The sequence below is a fragment of the Mobula birostris genome, chromosome 1 (assembly GCF_030028105.1).
Source record: "Mobula birostris isolate sMobBir1 chromosome 1, sMobBir1.hap1, whole genome shotgun sequence".
NCBI lineage: Eukaryota > Metazoa > Chordata > Chondrichthyes > Myliobatiformes > Myliobatidae > Mobula > Mobula birostris.
The window spans coordinates 165,464,229-165,485,217 of record NC_092370.1 but is presented as its reverse complement, the minus strand read 5'-3'; the positions used below and the strand labels follow the sequence as shown (position 1 = coordinate 165,485,217).

Genomic DNA, 20,989 nt, shown 5'->3' with positions numbered 1-20,989 from the left:
TTGAAATCACTGGCTGCAGTTTCTGTTTACTTAACCTATCAATAGCTCTATAATCTAATGCTTCTATCCACACTGTTTACCGTGCCATCCATCTTTCCATGATCAGCAGCAACTGATGTGCAGCTTTCTAACCCTTTATCCGATACCAGGAATAGCTGTGTTTCCAACACATCTTTGTGAGACGTCACTGGTCACGTTCTGCCAAGTTGAGGAGTTCTCCATTTTTCCAGCCTCCCTGTCAGGTCAATAATATGCCTTAAATTCCATGAGCTTCACTTTGAACTAGAAGAATTTTATACAGGTCTCCATCAATAGATTTCCAGAAACCCACATAAATAACATTCATATAAATAACATCCACTGCCCCCTGCTGTAGTCAGCTCTTCAAAATAAAATCCTTGAATAGTGATGTTATTTTTGTTCCCATGCTCAGCATGAAGCTTTTTTTCTCTAGTGTTCCAAAGAGTTTACATTCAGATTGTTGAGATCCACTTGTCCACTTGTTACAGTTAGTGGGAAACAGCATGAGGTGGCCTGCTTTTCCAAGTGGGCGCTGCTCGACACCTTATCAGCATAATGCCAAGCTAACAGAAGATAGAAACATAGAAAATAGGTGCAGGAGTAGGCCATTCGGCCCTTCGAGCCTGCACCGCCATTTATTATGATCATGGCTGATCATCCAACTCAGAACCCCGCCCCAGCCTTCCCTCCATATCCCCTGACCCCCGTAGCCACAAGGGCCATATCTAACTCGCTCTTAAATATAGCCAATGAACTGGCCTCAACTGTTTCCTGTGGCAGAGAATTCCACAGATTCACCACTCTCTGTGTGAAGAAGTTTTTTCTAGTCTCGGTCCTAAAAGGCTTCCCCTCTATCCTCAAACTGTGACCCCTCGTTCTGGACTTCCCCAACATCGGGAACAATCTTCCTGCATCTAGCCTGTCCAATCCCTTTAGGATCTTATACGTTTCAATCAGATCCTCCCTCAATCTTCTAAATTCCAATGAGTACAAGCCCAGTTCATCCAGTCTTTCTTCATATGAAAGTCCTGCCATCCCAGGAATCAATCTGGTGAACCTTCTTTGTACTCCCTCTATGGCAAGGATGTCTCTCCTCAGATTAGGGGACCAAAACTGCACACAATACTCCAGGTGTGGTCTCACCAAGGCCTTGTACAACTGCAGTAGTACCTCCCTGCTCCTGTACTCGAATCCTCTCGCTATAAATGCCAGCATACCATTCGCCTTTTTCACCGCCTGCTGTACCTGCATGCCCACTTTAAATGACTGGCATATAATGACACCCAGGTCTCGTTGCACCTCCCCTTTTCCTAATCGGCCACCATTCAGATAATAATCTGTTTTCCTATTTTTGCCACCAAAGTGGATAACTTCACATTTATCCACATTAAATTGCATCTGCCATGAATTTGCCCACTCACCTAACCTATCCAAGTCACCCTGCATCCTCTTAGCATCCTCCTCACAGCTAACACTGCCACCCAGCTTCGTGTCATCCGCAAACTTGGAGATGCTGCATTTAATTCCCTCATCCAAGTCATTAATATATATTGTAAACAACTGGGGTCCCAGCACTGAGCCTTGCGGTACCCCACTAGTCACCGCCTGCCATTCTGAAAAGGTCCCGTTTACTCCCACTCTTTGCTTCCTGTCTGCTAACCAATTCTCCACCCACACCAATACCTTACCCCCAATACCGTGTGCTTTAAGTTTGCACACTAATCTCCTGTGTGGGACCTTGTCAAAAGCCTTCTGAAAATCCGAATATACCACATCCAGTGGTTCTCCCCTATCCACTCTACTAGTTACATCCTCAAAAAATTCTATGAGATTTGTCAGACATGATTTTCCTTTCACAAATCCATGCTGACTTTGTCCGATGATTTCACCGCTTTCCAAATGTGCTGTTATCACATCTTTGATAACTGACTCCAGCAGTTTCCCCACCACCGATAGGAGGCGATCAGTCCAGAAGGACTTGCAAAATAAAGTGCTGGCAACCAACTGGTAAAAGATTATCAAAGGACAGTATGTTTACAAAGGAGGCCTTTCTGGTGCCTGCTTTGGGATACAGTACATGGATATTTTGAGACACGAGACGCAGCGAGTGTGTCATGCTTGAGATGAAGCTGACCCCATGACTCTCCTCGATATGTAGTGATATACCAAGTAGAATAGACGTCCGTGGAAATGTGTCCTTCTGCCCATCAACACCTACCCTGCACTAAATCAGTTTTATTCTTTCCAAATTCTGTGGTACTGTGGAGGTTAGGAATCAGTGAGGACACTTTCTGTCCACAAATAAAACAAGATGAATTCAAATGGCTTATTTTCTAATGGCATAGACCGAACTCAGTGTTAATCACTTGTCATACAACAAGCCCATCCTGTGGAAGTTCGCTCTAGTACGCTTCATTGCACTCCCTCTACTGAAACATTATTCCTTCAGTACATCTGCAGGTCATGTACATGATACCTGCAGGCTGAACAGGGACCTATGCAATTGGAGCAAGGCAGTGTCCCGTTAATTACTTTCTTCCAACTCAAAAGTAACCTTCCTATTCCAAATATTGGATAAAAAGGAAACATCGGAAGCACTGGGCAGCATCTGTGGAAAGAGATGGTCGATGTTTTAGGTCTGTGACCTTCCATCAGAACTGGGAAAGAGACAAGTTTTCAGTAGGAGAGAATATGGGAGAGAACAAAGACATCTTTGTGCAGAAGAAAGGTGATGTCTATGACAGACTGGTGGAACCGTTTTAGCAATTGGAGCACACTAAGCTGCTTAGTCTATGTAATGACTGTTAATGGTAAGGTGGTGGGACCTACCTTGAAGGCTATATTGATACAAGAAGTATAAGATAAACAGCCATCATGATGCAAACCAGGAAATGAAAAATGCTGGATACCTAAACAGTCAACATTATGATTGCCCTTTATTGCTACTTTGTTTTCTGTCTGCTAACCAGCCCTGAACCCATGCAAGTTAATTATTCCCAATAACATACACTAATTTTATGCAATAGTTTCTTGTGCGGGGTCATATTGAACTTGTCTTGGAAGTGCAGATATAACACATTTTTTACATTTATTCTGCTAAATACAAAGTTTGCAAAACTTTTTATAAATCAGCACAGACTCCTATTAACCTATCTCCCCCTTCCTAAATGATAGATTCTAACATTCCAACCCCACTCCAAATATCAGCTAACTGGTCTATGGTTCTCTTTTTTTTTCTTTATTCTTTCTGGAATAGCCGGGTTATATTTGCCATCTTCCAATCTTTGGGAAGTATTCAAGAATTTGTTGAATATTGATAGTGTGCATCATTACTTAAATCCATTAACAATATGACAAAGGATGGAGTAACCTACTCGTGCAGGCTTCAGTCAGGCTTGGCCTTGTAGATGGTAGATAACAGTTATGCTATGCAAGTGCCAGGCAGTGACTACTTCTTTAGAAAATCTACCTATATTCCTATTCAACAGTACAACCATTACCAAATTCTCCACTTTCAACACTCTGCAGAAACTGACTGGTGAGTTGACAGCTGGCCCATTCCATCACTGGTGGAATTTGGGTTATCTGTGATGGGTCACTTGCCTCCTGGATTCCCAAAGCATTTCTCCATTTAGGTGGCACAAATTAAGAGTGTGAAGGAATGCGTTCCGTTTGTCTGGTGATGTTCAGTTCAAATAATATGGAAAGTTAAATGGTCTATTCGTTTGGCACTTTATACTTAATTTTAAATATTTACTCCACATTTGGTGCACCACTGTCCTATTACTACTGTTGCTCCAATACTTTGTAGAAACTCTTTACTGTTGAAAACACAGTGACCCCAACACCCTTATCCCTACCTCTCTAGGATAGCAGATGCATGGGAACACTTTCATCTTGCAATAAAAAATCATTTGATTTCCATCTTGGTCAAATGCCTGTAGGTGTTCAGCAGGATGGTAGGAATACGCATCTTTGGTCAGGGTTGACTGTGGATATTGCATCCTAGCTGTCTGGATACGCAAGCCTGGGCAGTACGATATGGAGAGCAAGCAGTTGCCCATGTAGCAGTCTCCCCCTGTCCACACAGCTGGTGAAAGCAAAGGAATAGCAGAGATACAGTTTGGCACCAGCTGTGTCACAGGAGTTGCCAGACAGAATTGAACTCAATGTAAGGCTGCCTTAGGGACTCTAGCACCAGATTTTTTCCTTGGTGTTTACTCCCAAAACCTTCCCCATGAGGGGATATGACCACAAGGCAGCAGAATGTTGAGGTCAGAGTTTTCCTTCTCTTGCCATCTGTCTGAGGCGACTAGTTTTAAGGCACCAGTAAGCTCTCTTTGCCCATTCTCTTGTCAGTAGAAATGGTTCCACTAGGCTTAGTAGCTAAGCCACTTGTGAAGGTGAGGAGCTGGACTTGGTTGTCAGAGGCTATTTGATGTGGATGCCAGTGGGAGCATTTACAGGAAGTGGGATATTGTCCCTTTACCAACCCCGGCTATAACAGTCTTAAGGAATACAATCACCCACAAATGACTGAGGTTGCAGGTAATGCCTCGTTATTTACCTTTTCAAGAAGACTCTAGGAGAATGTCGGTAGTAAATGCTGCTCTTTCAACAATTCACACTTAGTCTATATAAATGGAAATGATACTTTGACCCAAGATCACCAAAGTTTCTCTCTGTTAGGCTTTCCTCCATTTGCATTCTGTTCTTATGTGGATCAATAGATTGTGTCATTGCTGTAATGATAACTCTCTGTTATATTATGTGACGACCACAATATTGAAGGGGGAACAGATGGCCCATGACTTTTTAAAAAAAAAAGTTATCTTCTAAATTCTGTGCCTTAGTTAAACACACTGATCATCTGACAACTATAAAGAGCCAATAAAAACCTTTTGCGTTAAGGCTCTGTCTACCCACTTAGTTGGTGGTAAAAGATCCCACAGTGCTTTTCAAACGAAAATGGAACCGTTCTCCAAAGTGTTCCTGGAAACTTCTTTCTGCCTGAGGGTTATTTTGAAATGATCACATAATTGTTGTGGTATTTACTGTACTCAATTTGGCTGCTGCATTTCCTAAGTTACACAGACTGAACTTCAAAGATAGTTTGCTGGCTTTGAAGCAATTTGGCATATTAAAAAGACTGTAAAAGATGTAAAAAAAAATCAAGTTTCCCTGTCCTTCCTCATAACTAGTTCCACTGACAGGTGAGTCACAAACGAATGGTGATTGTTGCCAAAAGATTTGAGGGCAAGGTGAAAAGTTGTGTTTTGAGGTGATCTGTAGTCTTTAGTGCCTAAAATAGTGGCAGTTTCATTCATTCATTCCTTTGAAAGTAAAATTGGATAGGCCCTGCGAGAGGGAAAATTTGCCTGGTTGTGGGTGAAGAGCTGAAAAATGTGATTAATTGGGTGACTGCATGGTGCATTGATTCCTTAGGTAAATGTAAGAAACTCCCTAGAACAGGAGAGACAGAGATGCTGCAATTTCCGCTGTGGTGTTAATTTTATTTAGATCACACCACACTGCCCTGGACTTTGGAGTAAAGTTATGGTGTTGACAGTGGTCTTATTTACAAACAAGAGAAAATCTGCAGATGCTGGAAACCCGAGCAACACATGCAAAATGCTGGAGGAGCTCAGCAGGCCAGACAGCATCTATGGAAAAAAAAAGTACAGTCGATGTTTCAGACCGAAACCCTTCGTCAGGTGCTCTCATTTAGCCTGTTTTGTTGTGGTGGTGTCTGATCTTGTGCTACTTTCAATTCAAGGGAAGGGAACGGGGGCAGCAACTCATCCCACAGGTAACAATGTGATTCTGTCAGAAACTGAAGGAGTGGTTGAGGACTAGTCATGCTTTTGCTTGGAGTAGTTTTGAGTGATCTGCTCTTGCCTGTGTGAGAAGGGAAGTCTCACTGGACAATACTGCAGCCTAGATGTTTGTCTTGCTTAAGCACCTCACTCTAGTCTGGCTGCCACCAGAATTCTAACTCTAAGCATAGCTAAAATTTGTAAGTGCAAAATTCATGAATTCATTGTGCTGATCGAGCATATTTGTGATCCATGAATGGGGCTTCATTTGTGTGTTCCTTCCTCCCCCCCCCCCCCCCCCCACCAAATGTGTGTGGGTTGGTAGATTAATTGACCACTTGCTTTTTAAGGAACCATGTACATCATCTCACCATTAAGTCCACGGCTCCAGTTTTGGCAGCAATGTATTTCTTGGTTATTTGGCTCTTCACCCTGGAATTTCTTCTCTATACCTTTCTCTTGCACCCTCTCCTGTTAACTCTGCTCTGTAAAAGCTGCTGCTTTGGCTAATGTTCCGGTGATCTATCTTTAACTTGCTGCCTGCAGAGTAGATTTGATCTGATTATGATCTTGTGGTGCACTTCCAGGTGTTTTACTATCAAAGACAAGTGTGTTTGCTCGTTGGTGTTCTTGCCCAACTTGGCAGTCCTTTCCAATCTTAATATCTTCAAGAAGCCAAGTTAGAAGTGGCAAAAAATGGATCAAACTGCTTTGTAGCTAAGGACCCAAGTTTTTTTCTGAGAATAATTGTGGGTTCAAATCCCACCGAGTGCAAGTTTGGAAAATCTTATTTAACAAGTTTGATTAAACTTGGCTGGCATCAGGAAATTAAACCAGGAACATAACTGGAATACCATACAACCTTCAGGGAAGGGAATCTGCTGATTTCTCCAACTTTTGTGTACAAGAGACTGGTTCTGTTCTCTATATTGAACTCAAAGCCCCTGGGGCAGCTAAGAATGTAGCTGTAAGCATTTGCTTCCCAGTCTCAATCAGGTTGCGTAAACACAGTGAGAAAAGCCTCTCCTCTTCATTCATGAAGAGCTAATAGATCTGGTTCTTCACAGTTCCAGCCACCTAGGTGCAATCCTGGTTTTAAAAAAAACACCTTGTTCACTGATGCGGCAGACACAAAATGCAGGAGGAACTCAGAAGGTCAGGCAGCATCTATGGAAATGAATAATCTATTGATGTTTCAGGCCGAGACCCTTCTTCAGGACTGGAAAGGAAGGGGAAAGATGCCAAAATAAAAAGAGGGAGGGGAAGAAGGATAGCTAGAAGTTGATAGGTGGAGCCAGCTAGGTAAAGGGCTAGAGAGGAAGGAATCTGATAGGAGAGTGGACCATAGGAGAAAGGGAAGGAAAAGAGGCAGCAAGGGCAGGTGAGAAGAAGTAAAAGGCCGGAGTGGGGAATAGAAGATGAGGAAATGGGGAAGGAATTTTTTTTTGAACAGAAGGAGTAATCGATATTCATGCCATCCAGTTGGGGGTTTCCCAGACACAATATAAGGTGTTGTTTCTCCACCCTGAGGGTGGCCTCATCATGTCACAAGAAGAGGCCATGTACTGACATGACAGAATGGGAATGAGAACTGTAATTAAATTGTTTGGCCACTGGGAAATTCTGCTTTTGGCAGATGGAGCAGAGGCGCTCGATGAATGTAGAGGAGGCAGCATCAGGAGAACCAGACATGATCGATGATCCAAGCAGATTCGCAGGTGAAGTGTTGCCTTGCGTGGAAGGACTGTTTGCGGCCCTGAATGGAGGTGAATAAGCAGGTGTAGCACTTTAGCCACTTACAGGGATAAGTGCTGGGAGGGATCGAATGAACAAGGGAATAGCATGAAGTCAATGTCCCAACTGGTAAGGTTGGGACATGGACTGCTCTATTCATCAATGCTGTTCAGGAGGGAAAATCCTTCTCTTAACTGGTTCTTCAGTTCAGTGTCCTCTAGACATGGACAACAAATACAGAAACCTGCAAACCCAAGCATGGAAGGCCACTTGCCCTTCCATGTGCCATAACATCTCACCAGTATGGCCATTGCAAATTGTCCAAGTGTACCGGTGAGTGATGGAATGCAGGGGAATTGATGGGAATATTCAGAGGATAGGCTACTGGGAAAATTAATGGGGTGATGGGATTGTTCAGTGAGGTAGGATAGGCCTTCCTCAGTTTAAATGTCGATGGATCATTGACATGGTTTTGAGTAATGACTTGCTATAAACAAAGTGAACATGCCACCTGCTAACTGACTGTAGAGTTGCCTCTTATTATCGTCCCTCAAAGTGAACAAGGTTTTAAAAATGGAAGAGAGCAAAGTCATCCATTGAGTTAGATTTCCAGGATGTTTGGCTTTGTACAAAGGTTAGTGAAACTTTGGAAGCCACTCTCCCTCCCAAACTATTCTCACTCCATCCCAAATGCAGTTAGAGCCAGGAGTCAGCTGATGAATTTGAAACCGTGATAATAGATTTTTATTAGATACAAATATTCATTGTGCTACAAGTCAGTCAAAATCTAATTGTATATAATTGGTCTGTGGGCTAAATGGCTCGTAGGTCAGACCACATCTTACTCTAGTGACAAGAATATTGGATGAAAAGACTATAATTATTCAACACCAGGTCAATTACATGGTAAATGCATGGCTGCTGGACTTGGCCATTAAAGAGAAACTAATATGCTGTCTTTCTTGTGGTATGATTTCATCTACCTTACCAATGATGCCAATTATATCCCTGCCTCAGTTTATCTTCCCTAGAAATGCATTCCCACACCTCTCCACCCTTGGTATTTTCCCCTCCATTACTCTCTTTCAGCTGCCAAGGCCGAGGGTGTCAGAAATCCTGGCCACCATCTTCATCTTCTCCCTTTTCATTCACTCCTTTGGTACTTTCCTCTGTTAACACTTCCTAGTTTGCCAGCCCTTGGTGCATGGTTCATTTTATGACAGGTTTGAAGAACCTTCAGAGCTTTCTTGTTAGTTACCCGTGATTCTTATTCTTACACTCTGAATGTGAGAACATTTTTAAACCAGCTCTCGTCTTGACAGCTGAAAATTGTGTCTTGCACACAAGCCTTTGCCCAATGAGTAATGTTTCTAATACACTCAGTAGCCACTTCATTAGATACACCTGTACACCTCATTAATGCAAATATCTAATCAGCCAATCATGTGTTAGCAAATCAATGTTGCAGACGTGGTCATGAGGTTCAGTTGTTGTTCAGATCAAACATCAGAATGGGGAGGAAATATGATCTAAGTGACTTTGACCATGGAATGATTGTTGATGCCAGATGGGATGGTTTGAGTACCTCAAAAAATTCTGATCTTCTGGGATTTTCACACACAGCAGTCTAGAGTTTACAGAGAATGACGTGAGAACAAAAAAAAACAGAGTGAGAGCGCTCTGTGGATGAAAATAACTTGTTTGTGAGAGAGGTCAGAGGAGAATGACCAACTGGTTCAAGCTGATGGGAAAGAGACTATAACCAAATAACCATGTGTACAAAGGTGGTGTGCAGAAGAGCACCTCTGAATACACATGTCAAACCATGAAGAGGATGGCCTACCGCAGAGAAGACCACAAACACACACTCAGTGGCAGGTACAGGAAATATCTAATGAACTGGCTACTGAGTGCATAAAACAGTATCTACACTTCAACAAGTACAACTTGAGCATGGGTGTCCTTGGGTTGTAAAGGTGCCACATTAATGCAAATTATTTTCTTAGTTGCAAATATATGGGGAAGGTGCCTGAAGTTTCTTGACCTTCAATGAATCTGTGATACTGGTGATAGAACCCTTATTCACCAAAACTGCTTGTGATCCAGCTGAGTCTAATTTATGGTCATCTGCCCAAGTACAAGTAAAAGGTTTCAAGCAAGTTTATCAGTGTGTATTCATTGCCATATACTACCTTGAGGTTAATTTTCTTGCAGACTTTCATGGGGAGAAAGAAATACAGTAGAGTTTTCTAAAGAAAACCGACACACACACAGGAAAATACTGACAAACACCAATATGTAAAAGAAGTGCAAATACAAATAATACTGAGAACGAGAAATGTAAAGAGTCCTTGAAACCGAGGCTGTAGATGGTAGAATCAGTTCAGAGTAGTGGTGAATAAAGTTATTCATGCCAATTCAAGAGGATGGCAGTTGTAGGGTACTGACTGTCCCTGAACCTACTGGTGCGTCCTAACCCAATGGCAGCAGTGAGAAGAGGATATGGCCTGGATGTTTGATGGCTGGTTTCCTTGTGGTAGTGCTCCATGTAAATATACAGGATCAATAAAAAATTTACTTGGCAACAGTGTCACAGGCACATAGTATCGGATACACGTCTTTCACAAGAAAACATAAATTACACAAAATTATATAAGCAAGAGCACAATTAGAACAAAAGGAAGATGTCCATTATAGAGCAAAGTGATCGTAGTGTTATAGATAGTAATTAGAGTTGTGCTGGTTTCCAGAACAAGCTCAACCTGATGAAGGTCTTGGTCCAGAACATCGACTGTTTACTCTTTTCCATAGATACTGCCTGGCCCGCTGGATTCCTCCAATGTTTTGTGTGTGTTAAAATGGGTCGAACCTCATGGTGTGATAATTCATACTTCTCTACCTCCTGCCGGATGGTAGCCGTGAGAAGATGGCATAGCCTAGAAATGTGGGGATCCTTGGATGTTGCCTTCTTGTAGATGACATGAGACAGCACCTCGTGTAGATACTTCAGACGGTGAGGAAGAATGTGCCTGTGATGTATTGGGTTGAGTCCACTACTCTCCCAGCTTCTTGCATTCCTGCACATTCGTAATGCTGTATCAGATCATGAGGCAACCAGTCAGTATTCAGAATTGGTTACAAAGTGCCAGCTGTTGGGGAATGGAGGGAGCAGTGTGGTGTTACATAATCTTTTAATTTGAGTGCACATTGGGAGCAATGTGTAATCATCAGATGGGAGCAATCCTCCAATACAATTTGGTTATGAGGCAACGGTGGAGATAATTAGCAAAGCTGATTAAATGCTTGATCGAGGAGGTAGGTGTAAAGAATGCAAATAAGACTACTGATGGCTGACTGCCTGGTCAGCTCATGACACAGATGTCCACAATGTGTGAGTGCATGATAGGCAGGAGGCCAGAGCTCAAAGCTCGGCAGGGTTGTAGATGAGAGGTAGGAGTGGGGTTTGGTTGGGAGCAGGAGGGTAGAAGGCTAGGGGTTAGAATTCTGAATTTGGCACCAGAAGTCGGTGCAGGTCACGGAGCTTAGGGATGACAAATTGCTAACTTTGTTTATTATTGTCAATGCAGTGGAAAAACTTTGTATTGCATGCTGCTGTCTATACGGACCATTCCATCGCATCAAGGTAGTACAAGGGAGAAGCAATAACACAGTGCAGAATATAGTTACAGGGGAAATACACTGTAGATGGATGATAAGGTTCAGGGCTATAATGGGGCAGATTGAGTGTTGTCCACCATAATGCACAATGCTGTTGCGGCAATGGGTTCAGTTCTGTTGCTGTCAGTAAAAAGTTTCTGTGCTCTTCCTGTGATCGCATGGGTTTTCTTCAAGAGCTCTGAATTCTTTCCACTTTCCAAAACCGTATGGGTTAGCAGGTGCAACATGGGTGTAATTGGGCAGCACAGGCTTATTGGGCTGGAAGGGCTTGTGACCTTGCTGTATCTCTAAATAAACTAAGGCGAAGAAGTCCATTCAACAGCCTTATAACAGCAGGATAGAAACTTTCCTTGAGCCGAGGGTATATGTTTTCAGGATTTTGTATCTTCTGCCTGATGGGAGGGGGTAGGAGAGAGAATGTCCAGGGTGGGTGAGGTCTTTGATTATGTTGGGTGATTTACTGAGGTACCTCCAAGGGAGGATGGCTTTCATAATGTGCTGAGCTGTCTACAATTTTCTGCAGTTTCATGTGGTCCCAGGCAGAGCAGTTGCTGTACCAAATCATGATGCATCAGGATAGCATTTTTAAAAAAATGGTGATACATCAGTAAGAATCAGTGAGGGTTAAATGGGACACGCCAAATTTCTTTAGCAATAATTTTCTGTTTTTAGAGGAAAAATAAAGTCCCTTAATTTTTAAGTGGTGAGAGATTGCTGAGTTCTAAGTTGCCCAGGGGACTTGGGTCACAGATTGCATGATTCACAGATTCCTATATGGTTACAGAAAATAATTAGGAAAGAAAACTATATTATTATTTATTGCCACAGAATTGAATATAAGAGAGAGCACGCAAACATGAGGAATTCTGCAGAAGCTGGAAATTCAAGCAACACACATCAAAGTTGCTGGTGAATGCAGCAGGCCAGGCAGCATCTCTAGGAAGAGGTACAGTCGACGTTTCAGGCCGAGACCCTTCGTCAGGACTAACTGAAAGAAGAGCTAGTAGGAGATTTGAAAGTGGGAGGGGGAGATCCAAAATAATAGGAGAAGACAGGAGGGGGAGGGATGGAGCCATTTTGCCAAGACACCTTATATTCTGTCTGGGTAGCCTCCAACTTGATGGCATAAACATTGACTTCTCAAACTTCCGCTAATGCCCCACCTCCCCCTCGTACCCTATTCGTTATTTATTTATATACACACATTCTTTCTCTCTCTCTCCTTTTTCTCCCTCTGTCTCTCTCACTATACCCCTTGCCCATCCTCTGGGCTTCCCCCCCCCTCCCCTTTTTCTTTCTCCCTGGGCCTCCTGTCCCATGATCCTCTCATATCCCTTTTGCCTATCACCTGTCCAGCTCTTGACTCCATTAGCCCTCCCAAAGTGCAATACCTCACACTTGTCTACATTAAATTCCATCTGCCATTTTTCAGCCTGTCTAGCTCCCACTGCAAGCTCTGATGGTCTTCCTCTCTGTCCACTACACCCCCAATCTTGGTGTCATCAGATCCAGTTACCCACATTATCATCTAGATCACTGATATAGGTGACAAACTACAAAGTATCCAGCACCGATCCACGCAGGACACCACTAGTCACAGGCCTCCATTCAGAGAGGCAACCCTCTCCTACCACCCTCTGGCTTCTCCCACAAAGGCAATGTCTAATTCAATTTACCACCTCACCTTGAAAGCCAAGCCACTGAACCTTCTTGACCAACCTCCATGAGGTACCTTGTCAAATGCCTTGCTGATGTCCATGCAGACAATATCCACTGCATTTCTTACACTCAAGTATCCCATGTGTACCTACCTGCCATGCACTTTTTGAAAAATATATTAACCAGGGCTTCAATATGTCTCGAAAACCAAGCTTTCCTAAACTTGTTATCCTGCCTTTTATTTTAACAGGCACATTCAAGCTTCACTTTTGCAGGCCTCCCACTCACCAAGTACACCTTTGCCAGAAAACAGCCTGTCCCAACCCACACTTCCCCTTTCTGATAACAGTGAAATTTGTTTAGTGTCTGCTCCTGCTCAGTTCCACAAGAAATTGCAGGGAGTTGTGGACATAGCTCAGTCCATCAGAAAAATCAGTCTCCCCTAAATGGACTTCTTGCTGCCTTATCAAGTGTCCGTCTAATTCTCAAAGATTTTGCTTTTACTGCCATTTAAGGAAGTCCCAAAGGCTGACAACTGTCAAGAAAAATAAAACCCTAAATGGGCGTCCACTCTATCAAGATCTTTCAAAATTCATCATTTCAATCATTTCCTCTCACCATTCTACACTCTAATAGATGCAGGTCCAGTGTTTCTGGCCTTTACTCACAGGACAATGTGCCCATTCCAGATATCAGCCTAGTAGATCACCTTTGAATTCTTTTCAACTAATTAACATCCTTCCTGATGCTGTACACAATAATCCACATGTAATCTCGCAAATGCATTATAAGCGAAACTCAGCCGCTCTCCTTTTATACAACACACATCAAAGTTGCTGGTGGATGCAGCAGGAACTTACACAGTGAATGGTTAGGGCCCAAAGAGATCTGGTAATACAGGTTCATAATTCATTGAAAGTGGCGTCGCAGGGAGATACGGTCATAAAGAAAGCTTTTGACACATTGGTCTTCATAAATCAAAGTATTGAGTACAGGAATTGGGATGTTATGTTGAAGTTTTTTAAGACATTGGTGAGGCCTAATTTGGAGTATTGTGTGCAGGTTTGGTTACCTACCTACAGGAAAGATGTAAATAAGACTGAAAGAGTACAGAACAAAATTTCAAGGATGTTGCCAGGACTGGAGGACCTGAATTATAAGTGAAGGTTGAATAGGCTAGAAATTTATTCCCTAGAATGCAGAAGATTGAAGGGAGATTTGATTTAGGTATACAAAATTATGAGAGGTATAGATAGGATAAATGCAAGCAGGCTTTTTCTACTGAGACTGGATCAGACTACATACAACTAAAGGTCACAGGTTAAGGGTGAAAGTGAAATGCTTAAGGGGAATATGAGGTGAAGCATCTTCAATCAGAGGGTGGTGAGAGTGTGGAGCGAGCTGCCAGTACAAGTGGTGGATGCAATTTCAATTTCAACATTTAAGGGAAGTTTGGATAGGTACATGATGGGAAGGATATGGGGGACTATGGCCCAGGTGCCGATCGATGGGAGTAGGCAGTTTAAGTGGGCTGGCATGGACTAAATGGGTCACAGGGCCTGTTTCTATGCTGTAGTTCTCTATGTCTAAGCATTGATGTATATTAATAGGATGCTTTCTGTGGTGCACCTATACAAATGATAGAGTAAAACAAATAAAGAATCAGGGGAGGGTTTGCTATGGTGGAAGTTGATCTCTTCCAAGCTAATTACAGGACGTGAGTGGTTTGTGTAGTTCAAACAATTGGTCTTAACAGCCCTGAGAAATCCCTTCAGTCCACTACTTCCAGCTGGAATGGGATCCCACCTGCTGCTTCCAGCATTTATTTTTGTTCTGTTCTGTTTTTACAAACCCCGTGGCTGTGTAGCCCTGCCGGATGGCTGGAGATTATCAATGGAGTACAGGGGAGGTGAGCCTTAACTTCCCTCCCCCATCATAATCCTGAAGTAATCCTCCTAAACAGAACAACGGAAAATGGGTTAAGGAGATCATGGAAAGACTTTACTAAAGGATATGTTTTGGTGTCAGAGACAAGGTGAATGGCACTTTCCACACTTCAGAGAATGCTGAGAAAAAGTTCGTTATTCTCCCACTTTAACATAATTTTTGTCAGTCAAGGGTCTGAGTGGAGTGGAATGTCGGGGGTTACAATTATGAATTTGACAGCAGGAGCCAGTGTTCAGCACAGAGCATGGAGATGATAAAGCAACACAAAGTAGTGGAGTCATGGCAGAGGGCAATTGGGTTCCGTATCGTCACATGGACTGAGTTACAGAGAAAAGCTTAGTTTCTCATGCCATTCATACCGAGCATTTCATTGCCTGAGTATATTGAGGTGGTACAAGGGAAAAACAATAACGGAATGCAGAATAAAATGTCACAGTTACTGAGAAAGTGCAGTGCCAGCAGACGAAAAGGTGCAAGGCCATGATGAGGTAGCTTGTGTGGTCAAGAGTCTGTCTTTTCAAACTAGGGGAACAGTTCAGTCTTAAAACAGTGGGGTAGACATTTTCCTGGAGCTTGATGGAATGTGCTTTTAGGCATTTGTATCATCTGTCTAATTTTTTTTGGGGGGGAGGGAGAAGAGGGAATGTCTGAGGTACGTGGGATCTCTGAAACTTTGGCTGCTTTCACAAGCCAATGAGCAGTGTAGACAGAGTCCATAGATGGGAGGTTAGTTCTCATGATGTGGTGAAGGATAGGTATGGGAAGCTGGGTTGGGATGGACAAAGATCTCTCCAGAGTCGAGAGCACAGTGGACTGAAACCCCACAGAGATTTCAGCACCTAATCCAGGCCGACACTCAGGTAATGAAATGTGAGATGGGCTATCTAGGGACTGACAAATTCCACATTGTACCTCGTGACTGGATAGAAAAGAACCGATAATACTGTTAGAAGCAGAACAAGAATGATTTCCACAGTGTCCTCGAAGGCATTTCGCTCTTGACCAACACTACTGAAATAGACGATACAGTCATTATCACGTATCTGAGTGTGGGATCTTGTTGAGCCAAAATTAGCTGAAAAGACTTCCTATGTTGCAACAGTAACTATACTTCAAAAATACTTTGGACACTGATCTTGTACGAGTCATGAAATAAACACATTCCTTTTAAGATGATGCTATAAATGGAGCTTTAGCAAAGGCTGTTATACAAATGGGCAGGAGTGATTTGACTGGGGTACACCAAAAGAGACTGGCCAGTTCCTAGGAGCTCTGAGCACAAATGGATCTATTAATGAAATCAATTTGTGACCTTTTTTCTGTTAAGTCAGATCTCTGGATAAGCAATAAGTATGCCTGTAAGCTTGAAGGGGATGACAAGTTCTTCTTTTCCTTCTCCTCTCTCTTAGAATCTCCTCGGACTTCTTCCACCTCTTCATTGAGCAGCCATGACAGGATGTCTACCGTTACAGTTTCCACCAGCTCCACATCGGTCAACACCGACTGCTCGGACACTGAGCGCCCCGTGAGTGCCAGCTCCTTGAGCTCCCTACAGGATTGCCACGGCCCCTCGGACACCACGAGCCGACTGGGTGACGATGTCCGAGTGGAGTTGGCTCTGCCCCAGCGCACACTCAAGGCCGAGCGGAAGTGCAACAACAACAACTTGGTGGACCGGACAAACATGAATGTCAACTTCCGTCAGCTCCCTTTGTCTCCCATAGCAACCAGGGCTATGGCCCCCAACCCTAAGCTGTCATATGTGGACAGGGTTGTCATGGAAATACTCGAGACTGAACGAATGTACGTGCAAGATCTGCGGAGTATCATTGAGGTGGGTGTCTGACTTTTTACCTTTTCCACTGGTGGCACAAGGTCATTGGAGCAGAATGCAATGAGGCAGGATGTCAATAAAAGTCAACAGCAAACCAGAAATGCTTTTTGAAATGTGGTTAACGTCGATATTAAAAGACTAGAAATTCAGACAGTATCATAGCACGAAATAGCGATAATGTTTCCAGTGAAATGACCTATCACAACTTTCTTTGTGCTCTGTTGAAAAGTCGTTGATGTAAAACCGTGACCATGTTTGCATCTTCATAGAAGCTACCTGATCTGCAGAGTATTTCCAGCTTTTCAGAAACAGGTTGATCAACACTGACTTAAATGATGCAAACTTTATTGCTATGTGACGTGAAATGAGCATAGACTCAGAGAGTGTTCTACATTTCCAACAATCTTAATATTTCACTACGCAAACATGAGGAAATCTGCAGATGCTGGAATTTCAAGCAACACACATAAAAGTTGCTGGTGAACACAGCAGGTCAGGCAGCATCAATTGGAAGAGGTACAGTCAATGTTTCGAGTGGAGACCCTTTGTCAGGACTAACTGAAAGAAGAGCTAGTAAGAGATTTGAAAGTGAGAGGGGGAGGGGGACGATCCAAAATGATAGGAGAAGACAGGAGCGGGAGGGATGGAGCCAAGAGCCGGACAGGTGATTGGCAAAAGGGATATGAGAGGATCATGGGAGGCCTAGGGAAAATCGTCGACTGTACCTCTTCCAATAGATGCTGCCTGGCCTGCTGCGTTCACCAGCAACTTTTATGTGGGTTGCGTATTATTTCAGTTGTGTTTTAGGTTGGTATTTGAGGCAGGAAAGTTGTTCTCATTGATAGGTGAGACTAGAACTAGGGGATGTAGCCTCAAGATTCGGGGGAGTAGATTTAGGATGGAGATGAGGAGGAACTGCTTTTGCCAGAGAGTGGTGGATCTGTGGAATTCTCTGCCCAATGAAGCAGTGGAGGCTACCTCAGTAAGTATATTTAAGACAAGGTTGGACAGATTCTTCCATAGTAGGGGAATTAAGGGTTATGGGGAAAAGGCAGGTAGGTGGAGATGAGTTCATGGTTAGATCAGCCATGACCTTATTGAATGGCGGAGCATGCTCAACGGGCCAGATGGCCGACTCCTGCTCCTATTTCTTATGTTCTTATGTTCTTGTGTATTGATACCTTAATTGAAGAAGAGAAAATTCCAAGTCTTCTGGGAAAGTGTCAAAGGTGGGGCCAGTTGTCCCATTCTTTAAATGAGTCGGGACAAGTGATCAATTCTTGTGCTTGAAACTGGGTTTACTGTTGGACAACGGGAGGATCTCTTGGAAAGAAATGATATGATTCCTTAATCAGAGTTGCTGTGATCAGTATCTGTTCAGCTGAGACAAGGAGTTTATGTTGGATGCTGCTAAATGTTTTATCTCGCCCTCTCTGGGGTATGTGGCCTTTCTCACTGGGCCTACATGTTGGGCTCTTCTGCTCTGGACCTGATTCTAATCACACACGAGGTACAAGTGCTGCTATCCGGCACTACCTCAGGCTGTGGTTTTTCGTCCTCTGTCCTAAATGCTCTTCAGAGAGATCAACAGCTACTTTGGCAAACTTGCCAGATTGAAATTAGGACAATCGATGGGCTCTGTACCAGACAATCCCACACAAGCATTACAATTCACATATTTTCCTGCTGTTGCTCACTGCCCTGTTATGGGCTGGAAGGTATTTGATGAGCAGACAGCAGGTTTTCTTCCTCCTACCCAATGCAGGAACGTTTCGCTCCAGTTGTTGGTGCCCACAACAAAGCTATAATCCAGCAACTGTCTAGTGTATCGTTACTGATTCATATCAGGATGCAATACCCAAACCACTACAGGATCTTGATCTCATTCGAAAAGCAGTCTGTTATTCTCCTGTTGAAGTGTACACATGGCGTGTTGAAGATGAGTTAATGTTGGGTGGTTAATTCATTTTCAAAATTTTAATGTGGCATTGGCTGGAAACTTGAGCAGATTTGCTTGTTGAAATTTTGACTAAGACCTTGCAGACGTTGTGAGAACTAAACCCGATTGTGCTAAAGATGTGTGAGGGTTGTGATGTAGGATTTAGCTTGTGCCCCTTGGGTATAAGACTGGCAGATGCCAAGTTGGTGCTGAATGCTGATTGGAATGACCCTGTCAATGCCAAGTGCGCAGCCTGTTCAATTGAGCATAAACTTACATTATGGTAGGCTAGCTCCAGTTAAAAGCTGCCTCACATTGATCCCTGCACACTTGCACCTCTGCAGCGGAAGTTAATTGTTACTGCAGCAGGGCTTGCACTTATACAGGGGGTGAACCCCAGCTGGGAAACAGCTCCACGAATGGAGGGAGTGAGCATCAAACCTTGGGAAAGGTGCTTGACAGAGACGCCCTCGGTCCCTGGGGCCAGGAATTCTAGACCTTTGCTCCAAAGGTAGTAACCGTAGTGATGTTCAGTGGTAGAAACTCATCATTAGTGGCCTCAATCGAGAGCAGTAAGAAGTTGAATGTCTCCATGTGAGTGCTTAAGGTCAGTGAATGCAGCCTCAAATGTCACTTCTCCACAGACGTCAAAAAGGGATCATGATCAGCCTCTGCATCTTTCTGGGAGATGCTCATCTTGTATGTGCTTGTACCCTGAATAATGGCAACTTGTGAAGGAAAGTGTAGGTATTCAATAGTCTAAGGGGTAGTTATGGTACCCAAAAATTACTCTCTTTCTTTCCCCACCTCTGCTTCTGGAGTTTCTTGTGAATTCAGCGTTAGGTAGTGTGTGACATTGTATTGCAATAGAGAGGAAGGTCAACCAAATTAAGGCAACACTACCTGGAAAGCTAATCATAGTTTAAACAATTATATTCTCTGTGAAAATGCCATTAGTTACAGCCTGGTTGAGAGCTCAGTAACCATCAGTACTTCATATCCATATTCAGCGTAGGTTTCAATTCACCATCAAGGTGTAACAATGCACAATTCCAGAAGCCCACCATAAAACTTACTACAATCCTGCGAAAGGGCAAACTGTCCACTGTACTCTGCTACACAGAGATGGATATTAGGGAACCTTTCACAATCTGAAAGGATTAAATCCTTTACCATTTAATTCCTGTGATGTAAAACCTCAAGGTGTCTATTATGGGTGTACAGATTCCCAATGCATCAAACACATTCCTGTTTTTCCAAAACATAGAAGGAAGGGACTTTGCCCACTTCTGCAGGTATAATCTTTCTATTAAACTTTAGTTCAATTCCACATTGTGGCTCCTTAGGTCAAGAATTTTGTCTCCCTTTATATGATCTTCAAATACTGTTTTATTGGTATTTTTCTGTGACCAAATGACCTCAAAAATATAAACAAACATGTGATGTAAATACAGGATATTTCCATGTCTTCAGAGCGTCTTGGACTCCTCTGAAGCCTAAAAAGTTGTTTTAAAATGTATTGATTTAAAATTTGATAAGTGAACAATATAGCAGTTTTACATGGGAAAGTCCAACATATGATTTGGTCCGCATCTGTTTGGGATACTGTTTAAGAACTTGGGCGAAATCACTGGGGACACGCTACTGTGTTTTCTTAAAACAGTCCAGTCATAACGTAGATGAAGTCTTGGAATGGCATATGTAACACGGTGGCACAGCTAGTAGAGGAGCTGCCCACAACATCAGAGACCTGGGTTCAAATCTCACCTTGGTTGCTGCCCGTGTGGAAGTAGCATGTTCTGCCTCTCACCTCCTGGGTTTCTTCCAGTTGCTCTGGTTTCCTCCCCTATCCCAAAGACATGTTCCATAGCTTAGTTGGCCACTGTAAGTTGCCCCTAGTGTGTAGGTGGAGAAGTAGTATCTGTGGGGAATAGATGAGAATGTGCAGAGAAAAAAAATGAGATTAACAGAGAATTAGTGTAAATTGGTTGATGTTTGGCACAACTGATTGGGCCAGAAGGTCTGTTCCTCTGCTACATCTCTCTCATTCAATGGCTCAACTAAACGGTTGGCAGATGTAGCGTGCATCACATCCTCCCTGTGTGTGTATGTGCTCTAGAATGAGAACTGAGCCCCCAGGTTCTGAGTTAGAAGAGCAAGCTCCAATGCTAAGAGGTAAAGAATCGCTTAGGCTTACTTCCTGACCTCCTTTGACCAGCCAGCCTGAAACTCTGTAGCAGATGCCCAAAAGCCCAGGTGAGAACCAGAATCTGTTATTACAACTTGTTTTGCTTTTCCCACATGTTCTTCCCTTTGTCATGGTTGGACTACTAATCTGACTTTTGCACTCAAAACCAAGAG

At 43.2% G+C, this 20,989-nt stretch overlaps 1 protein-coding gene across 1 annotated transcript in view; it reads left to right on the top strand.

The window, feature by feature from the left end:
- Positions 1-20,989, top strand: part of LOC140193710 (pleckstrin homology domain-containing family G member 3-like) — a 171,543-nt gene that overhangs the window by 56,124 nt on the left and 94,430 nt on the right. The window contains exon 3 of the mRNA XM_072250911.1: positions 16,265-16,689. Within this exon, the coding sequence (XP_072107012.1) occupies positions 16,265-16,689 (425 nt within the window). The remainder of the gene's footprint in view (positions 1-16,264; positions 16,690-20,989) is intronic.